The 8,965-nt window shown below is 38.0% G+C and overlaps 1 protein-coding gene across 1 annotated transcript; it reads right to left on the bottom strand.

Moving 5' to 3' along the window:
• Nucleotides 1–8,046: 8,046 nt before the first annotated feature.
• LOC134205506 (uncharacterized) lies at nt 8,047–8,745 on the bottom strand. Its single transcript, XM_062680793.1, has 2 exons — nt 8,498–8,745; nt 8,047–8,414 (listed from the first exon to the last, which is right to left on the bottom strand). The coding sequence occupies exons 1-2, from the start codon at nt 8,560–8,562 to the stop codon at nt 8,165–8,167; spliced, it is 315 nt and encodes a 104-aa protein (XP_062536777.1). The 5' UTR covers nt 8,563–8,745; the 3' UTR covers nt 8,047–8,164.
• Between the last annotated feature and the right edge of the window lie 220 nt (nt 8,746–8,965).

Raw genomic sequence — 8,965 nt, 5'->3', positions numbered from 1 at the left:
CTCGAAGTAGCTCGAAGTTGTTCCCGTCCTGCTCGTTCTTTTTTGTCAACAAATGGGCATGAGCATGACAGGGAGAAACTTCGAGCTACTTCAAGCTCTCATTGGACAGCACTAATGACGGGAAATTTGTGCTGAATGATCATCAGCTTCAGCCCGCTGTTGGCAAACCAAGTTTGCTAAGCTACTCCTGCTTTGCCTTGCTGACTGCAAGGCACCGTCATAGGCAAAGAGGAGCAGAGAAAAATACAAAACAAAAGAATCACACTCAGCAGCAGGGTTCGGATTTCTCACTCACTCACGCGACAACTGATCACTCCACCATGCATTTTATCCGGATAAATTACAGTGCGATAAACTCCGGCACAAGCGATGATGGTGCGAAAAATTGTTATCCTTCTTCCCATGTTTCGCGAAAATCAAATGCTGCTTACTTTGCCTCTCCGAACTGATTGAATCTGACGATGCGTCACGATAAGCAAAAGGTTAAATACAGCAGTTTTTCACTTTGTTTTTAATCAATTCATGTGGTGACGTGGTTATGGTGGGCGCTCCAAACATTTTGAAATTGTTTTGGGTTCGAATCCCGTTGTGGTCCTAAATTTTTGTAAATATGCTTGTAAAATTTATCTGGTGAGGCGACGAGAAGGACAATTTGTGGATTAAAATTAAATTCCGGCGAGCCGGCGCTCACGAATTTATCACCCGCCATTCTATCCGGATAAAAATGTTGTGTGAGAATACTTCCTCACAGGGCAACATGAAAAATCACACTCCGATAATGGATTAATCGCAGGTTTTATTCATATGAGTGAGAATTCCGAAGCCTGCTCAGCAGGCATAGTTGATACATTATTGGCAGAGATCACATAGATTTGCAAGTATTCATCACCCGATGTCTATGTTTTACAGATCGGGCCTGGTGGGTTTACAACTGGATTCCGAATACTGAGCCCCATCGACGATCCAATATGAACGGCAACTTCACAGTGTGAATGGGCGTAGGCCGGCCACAGACAATGTAAGAGCAGAGACGAAATCTGCAAGCAAGCGCTGGAATCCGGCAGGACATCGCAGCAGAGGCAGACCCAGGATCGCCTGACAGCGAAACCTTAACAGAGAAATAAACAAAGTCGATGGGAATCAGACTTGGGCTCAAGCCAAGGATGGAGATCCTTAACGTTGTCCCCGTGTACCCTAAAAGGTGCCCAGAACACAAAAGTGGGTGGGTGAGAATTGGATCCAACTTAATGAATGCCATATGTACATGGGTGCTGAGAAAGAAACCAATCCTAGTGCCGTATAGCCTATGAATTGTGTAATTTTGATTAGCTTAGTAATAGAGATTTATTTTAGAACTTGTTTGGAAGAATGTTTTATTTTTCATAAAACAAGTGGAGCTGTAACTCTCAAAAAGCAAGGTTGTTTTCAGTGTATCGTACCATGGAATAAGATAAACCAAAATCTGCAACCAGACACCTGATAAGACATCTCAGATCGTGTAAGGATTGGGAAGCGTCCAGGCAGCAATCGCCGTGCATGAGCCGAAATGGCCTCCTTACGACTACACAGAAACCCCCACAGCTGATCCACGCATATTTCTTGCATGAGTTAGTTCAACGTCCATTGCATTCTCTCTACGGGTTTATCCGAGGTTGTATCTATGCCGCTAACAAGTAGCATGGCATTTCAATAATTTTAGGAATGTGAGCATGATATGACGTGCTTTACCGATTCTACTTCAAATTTAACCTAATTATTCCGTATAGTCCGGGAAGTCTGCAATTCCGAACCATCCATGTTCAGACAACATATCTCTGAGCTTCATCATACTGAGCTTCATACTTAACTTAAACAAAAGCTTATAATTCTAGTCGTACTTTAAAAATGTTGGTGTTATGGATTCATCAGCAAAAGTATCCCAAAAAGAAAAACTAAAATTTCTACGGAAATAAATTCCAGTATTTTTTTTAAATTATATAAAGTTTATGCTAAGTTCATTACTGCACAAATATATTACAAATATTCACATTCTTTGATTTCTCTAAACATTCTTTGCTATCATTTTCCATTATTATTCGAAATTTTTCAAGCAATTATTTCCATTTTGGACTTTTTTTTCGTTTCCTTGTTATTTTTTATTCCCCCCTCTCGTGTTTTCCAAGAGCTGTCGGACATAAAATAAATTTAATATTTGTATCGGAATAATGATGAAATAATGTCTGGCGGGCTGAACTGGCCAATTTTCTCTCTCAGAGAGTGCTACCACGTGCTTTTTTAACGGAAAACCCTTCCCTCAGACCACTTCCTACTTCAAATCAAATGCGCCAGGTTATGCAACAAGTGATTGAGCTCAAAATTTTAGAGATTGATTTTCTCACCCAAAGGCACAATCCTAGGGGGATGCCCCGTAGAATTCGACAATCTTTTGATTCCTGCACGCAAAAAAAAGCGTTCCCGAATTCGTGAACCAGCAAAAATACACCGTGATTTAATTCATGGATTCGGGAACACCAGTCACGTTTTCCAGAACGTTCCAGAAAACGTGACTTTGTTCCCGAATCCGTGGCTGTTGTTCACGAAAAAATACACCGTGAACTTGCTAGGTAGTTCACGAATTCATGAACGTTTTTTTTTGCATGTGGGCCAGTCCAGTGCTGACAGCTCAAGCTACTTAAGATCATTAGCAAAACGGAGGTAGGCATAACTTCTAGGGATCAACCATCACTAAGAAGGTTCGGGTCCATAGCATTTTACATATAAACTTCAAGTGACGCGTTCACAATCAAATTACAGCCAAATTAGTTGAAAATTTAGGCGGTTTATCAAAAAGGGGGAAAAACAACCGTTTGAACACAGAGGAGCTGATAAGTCAAAATTTGAATCATTTCTGATTCTGATGTTTTTAATGATGTTTATCGTTTGATAATTAGGAATTGGCTGGTCTTTTGATTGACATTTTAAATTGTGATGCTTTTCTCGTCAGGTGGTGGTTCTAATGGTTTCAATTGAATCTCCAATGCTCGATTTTGAATAGATCGTTGTGCTGAAAGGGGCATTACTTTATAATACCGGTCGATTTTCTTAACGTTATTAGAAGCAATGTGCTGGATATATCTTAACTGTTTCTTCGTCATCAACCACATGTATGTGGCATTGACGGACGTAGATGAGGATGACTCAATCAACCGAAGGATGGCATTCAATGAGGTGATTCCGATTCTTCTTCGCCCACTCTTGGTGCTCGTCGACGGCTGCGTCTATAATGTGTGTACATACCTTGGAATGACTTAACGCCCGTTGAATATTTGCGTTTGTTTTTATTGACTCTTACTGGTGTGGTTGGTAACTGTCTTGTTAGTATTTATGTAAAGATATTTTTTCACTTTCTTGTTAAATCAACCACAGAAGGCTATGGCATGTAATAAAATAAATGGGTAGCTGCATCTGCATGTTGGAACTGCTTTATTATTCTTCACCTTTAGCTTTTCATTGTTCTGAGTTGCAAATTGCTTATTTTTGCCACTTGTATACGAGCAGGGCATGATTTCGAAGCTAACTCATTTATCACAGTTATTGTTGTTATGAGTTATCATGATTTACAAGCCGACATTTTTTTTGGTTTTTGTATTCGTATTATCGAGTGTCAAGTCTAAAACAATTTTTAATCTTCCAAGATCTAAACAATAATAATGATATGGAAATGCTAATATCATCTTCCAAACTTAGACGTACATGTTCATGATATAAATTAGAGGCGAAAGTATAGAATTGATAGTTCCGTTAGGATATGGCAGGCATGAAGAATGTTTTTATAGAAGTCGATTTGAAAGCGAGCGGAGGGCAATATTTGTGATGGCATATATCGCACGACCTTCCTTCTGCCAATTTCCCGTATGAAGGGGGAGGGAATAATATCAGTGTGGAAGCTGATATATCTCCATCGGCTTCCACACTGATAAAAAACATACCCATCAAAACATACCCATTGTAGGATCGCAGTAGTCATGCATATATGTACTTTGACATAAAACTATAATAAAGATTCATTGTCATTGATTCCTGCAATCCACCTGGTTGTATTCTGTTACTTGTCCTCGCTACTCCTCTACAAAATGGCGACGAGGATAGAATTTTTCTTTCATTTGCGTGTGAATCAAAAGCACTAAAAAAGTTCAAAAATAATGGAAAAAGACAAACCGAACGAGGAATATATACAAGATTTTTGAAATATGAAACATTACTTCTCAAAAATGGACTGCTGAAAAAATTATCGTCATCATCTGGACTAGCAAGACTCAAAATTATTTCACGCAAAAGCTTCTGGAAATGCGAAAATATTTATCCGAAAATTATTCAAATTACAAGACTGCAGAAATGATCATCAGTTTCACACTCATCACCGCAAGTTTCAAAGTTGTGTTAGTTCCTGATTACCTTAATCAAATTGTACTGCACTTCGGTAAAATCTATACATGCTAAATTTGTCATTAATAGTTCTAGAATTGGATAACAACTGAAAAAATATGTAATTGTTAAGTGTGCAAGTATCATCAATTATCAATTATACTTGGCATTTATGGTCATCTCACGACTAACATGATATCGAAATATTTTGTCAATTTATCTTATATTTCTGCTAAGGAGATCGCCAATATTATTATTAATAGCGGAAACTTGGTACATTTTTCAAACATTAGTTTTTTCTGCTCTTCAGTATAGAGAATTTTAATCAATATTCCTTCAAATTAAAGCACATTCCATAATTTTACAATATAAATATAATATAAAAATAAAATAATACAAAAGAGATGACATGACATGACAAGACATGAACTGACTTCAGCAAAATCATTCTTGAATATTTTGTCAACGAAGTTTTGAAGCAACTGCATTGTATTTGTAAATCTTTATTAAAGATATGCGAAGAAGGTATGAGGAAAAGTTTGCACAAAACTACACCGAAAAAATTCTTTATATTGAATTTATTTGTCGCACACATAAATTTTTGCAATTTGGCGATCCAAATATATGCAATTTGTACCCACACATAAATTCAATAACTGCATATTAGAGACCACACATACATTTTATTTGATTATAGATTATATTTGTACTTCGCGTGGAGAGTGGTTATGTGTGCACTAATTAGAATCATGAATTAAATTAATGGATTTTTGCCAATAAAAATGTGTGGAATTTTTGTAGTGTATGGATTTCCAAACCCGTCGTTTTCTTATATCTTTTATAAATTACTAAAATTGAAAATTGGGCCATAACTCTTCTATATATACTGTATAAAGTTTGACAATTCCACTAGACTTGACATGATGGGTTAGTTACTATTGCTATAAATATATTCAGTGCTAACTTTACTACGTTTAGTCTGTAATCTAGCGAATCATGTATGCGCATAAAAGTATTCTCATGTTTTATTACTGATCACTCCATTCTGAACGGTTGCTCGTTTTAGTCTGGACCCAGGTCAGGACACAGGTCAGTTTCCTGTCGACTTCCTTTAGTTCTTTATTGAGGCTACGTCAACTAGCCGACCACTACATTTAATCTAACCACTCCAAAGGTGAAACAAACAATTCAATCAGATATTGGTTGATGTACATTTATTTTATTGGATAAAGCCGTGAGTTGACCATAATAATGCTAAAAGAAATAATAAAAAAAATACACCTGCTGAATTTGGCTCGATTATCATTCCGCTTCCATTTATATTCCGAATATTGAGGAACACGAATTTGTGAAGATGTTTTGATTTTAGGAAAAATATGAGTTTAAAGGAAAGGGTTTAGACAAGTTTACAGTTTAAGAGAATTCTTATTTCAGAAGCAAATTTTCAATAGTATGAAAAAATACTTTGTTGTTTTATAATGAGAAGGAAAAGTCTGGTCAGCTAAAACAAATTGCTCCACATAAAAAAAAATAAGAAGAAAAAAATCTGCTCATCTTATTAGGCCTAATGATCCTAATAGTAAATTAACCCTGGCTCTTACCTAATTCAAAGTCGTCTAAAAAAAACTCGATAAACCTTATTACTTCTCTCAAGCACGCAACTTGATCTAAAGTCAGTAAATGTAATGATCATACTTGTGTTCAACCATCTTTCAGTATTCTGAGTATGAATCGAAAAGGTAATAAAAGCTTTATATGAGAAGCGCCAGCAATTAACATACTAATACTATCAGAAAAAAAAACAAGCGGAACCCTGTTGCCGGGATGGAGTACACTGGTCTGGAATGACAGTGGAACCCGAGCAAAGGGATGAAGTACGCAGGAGAGACCCAAAGACGATTCTTTGGTAAACCTCTCATCATTTGCGGAACCCTGTTGTTGCGATGAAGTACACTGCTCAGTGAAGGGAGTGGAACCCAGACAAAGGGATGAAGTACGCAGAAAAGACTTGGAGGCGATCCTCTGAGATGATTTGCAACACTTGTAGAGCCCTGCCACTAGGATGAAGTACACTGATCCATTAGGATAGTGGAACCTTGACGAAGGGATGATGTACATGGAAGATATCTGGAAACGATCCTCCGCGATGGTATTCAGCATTAGCGGAACCCTGTCGTTAGGATGAAGTACACTGTTGAGCAAAGGCAGTTTAACCCAGACAAAGGGATGAAGTACACCCGGTTCTTTTTTACACGGGTGGGTTTTAGTTGATTGCGACCTTTAGCGTTAGTGAAACTATGAGTTAACCCCATGAAAAAATTCACAAAAAAAAATCGAAGAAAAGGTTTACCGGGAATTTAAAGAATACCAACCGTGTAAAAAAAATATTGGGTGTACACGAATAGAATCTTTGCTAGAAATGATCCTTTGAGAACAAGAGATAAACATCAGTACATAAGATATTATGAGACTTGAAAGCGAGCCTCGTGGGTCGACTCACGTGTTTCAGATTGAGACCTAAAGAAGAATCTCAGCACCTCAATAACTGAAACGTTATTTAATGTTATTTGTTAACATACTAAATACAATTCATTACAATATTATTTCTTCTTGGCAGATTGAAGTAAAACATGTTTAAAAGCTCCATGAAATCCATGAAAATGTATAGCCAGTGTATATATCATAAAAGCCTCAAGAATATATTGCATGAAGAAGAAAGGAAAAATCAAGAATGTTCAGCGATTACGACAACAGTTGGGATTGACAATCGATCAGTGAATAATGCCGTAAAGTAAACTATTCTAACTATTATTTCATTACAGATATCAATACACGAAATTAGTTTATTTTACCGGGTCGCCGGTGCTGCCGGTGCTGCTGATATATATATTATATATATTATATATATATGTCTATTTTCAAATATATTGTTCAGTCAGGTAGTAGAATTAAAGTTGAATTTATAAAAGAAGGGAGAGATGTAGGATCGCAGTAGTCATGCATATATGTACTTTGACATAAAACTATAATAAAGATTCATTGTCATTGATTCCTGCAATCCACCTGGTTGTATTCTGTTACTTGTCCTCGCTACTCCTCTACACCCATGAGCCAATATCTGCATAATTGGTACATTTACATAAGGCGTTAAGTAAAAATTGAACTTTACAACTGCCACGAAATCTTGATAAATTCTCAAATGTTACTGTGGTACTCGGAATATCCGAATAGTTGTTCCATTTCGAAATTGCGATCTGCATATTGTCCCGATGCGTTTTTTCCTATTAATCATTAAGGAAATCACAACTCTAACGATCACGTATGAAGTCCCTGTAGCTTAATTGTTTGGAAACATTTTATTTGAAATACATCTTCCGATATATTTTTTTAGAAAACTATGCAAAATAAATAAAATTTGCAAAACGTACGTATTATTTTAGGAAACAATTAAAACGATATCATCAACAATTACCTCTAGTGGTGCATTTAGCATAAAGTAGAAAAAAATAAGTAAAAATCTCTTTTTGAAACTTGATTGCAGAATTGACAATCGTGTAAAGTCGCGTGTCGCACTCTGTGTTACTTTTAATTTCATTTAGCACACTTGCCCTGGTTCTGCGCGCGTCCAAGATCACGATCGTGGCTGACTAACCGCGTGACCCAGAAAATCCGTTGCAGCTTCTTCCCAACAAGAAACGGCGAACAAAAAACGGTACAATTTCCCTTACGTGTGCAACACATGCGGAAGAAGTTGTTCACCTCACACCGAGTGCGCCCTGTCTCTTGATATAAATGCCACCAGCACCGCGCTCGCGCTCGGTTGTCCCCTGGTTTGCTCGGGCACACCAATAATGTAACGCAGCAGGGCTCTGCTCTGTGGAGAACCGTTTAATGGGACTGGTTTCCGTTTTACGTTGCGCTGGACCACATCGAAAGGCCCGTTTTGCTTTCCCAAATAGTGGAACCAATGCCACCGATCCAACAGCTTCCAGAAGCCATGCCACTCGTTGCTAGTTGAAGAGATTTTCATCAATAATGCAATACGCAGCCTGTTTTATCTGGAGTGCTGAACGCCGACTGGATGGCACCTTACCTGATTCGATTACCATACCCGACTATCAATTCTACTACCAACGTGTGGTAGGTTGTCATAGCCATGGTCCATGTTTTTACACACCGGTTCTGGGAGTTCAACTTCGCGTATCCACACCACACTTGTTTTGGTTTTTGTTTCTATCGCCCTTTCAATGGGGATTCTTCGATGACCTCCTTCCACCGGCAAGCGACCAGATGATCGCAGAAATAAATAGGTTTCCATGGTTCATTGTGCCTATCCGTTGGACTGGTTCGGTCGCATTTCTGTCCCCTACAGACTGTGGGACACACGGCTGGGATCCAAAACGTACACGAGAGAACGGAGAAAGCGTCAAACAATTGCACAATCGCACGCGAAACGCGACGCGAAACTCCTGCTAATAAGCGGGTGAGAATTGTCATGAATGGACGGCAATAACGCAACGCAATGATTGTTCGTACGCCGGTGAATTATTGGCAAATTTTT

Source organism: Armigeres subalbatus, chromosome 1, assembly GCF_024139115.2.
Source record: "Armigeres subalbatus isolate Guangzhou_Male chromosome 1, GZ_Asu_2, whole genome shotgun sequence".
NCBI classification, from domain to species: Eukaryota; Metazoa; Arthropoda; class Insecta; order Diptera; family Culicidae; genus Armigeres; species Armigeres subalbatus.
This window is presented reverse-complemented; position numbering and strand designations above follow the sequence as displayed.

Coding starts and splice junctions, on each gene's coding strand:
- LOC134205506 (XM_062680793.1), bottom strand. CDS start 8,562: ATGGCTATGACAACCTACCACACGTTGGTAGTAGAATTGATAGTCGGG. Junction 8,415..8,497: donor GGGTATGGTAATCGAATCAG/GTAAGGTGCCAT, acceptor CTCTTCAACTAG/CAACGAGTGGCATGGCTTCT.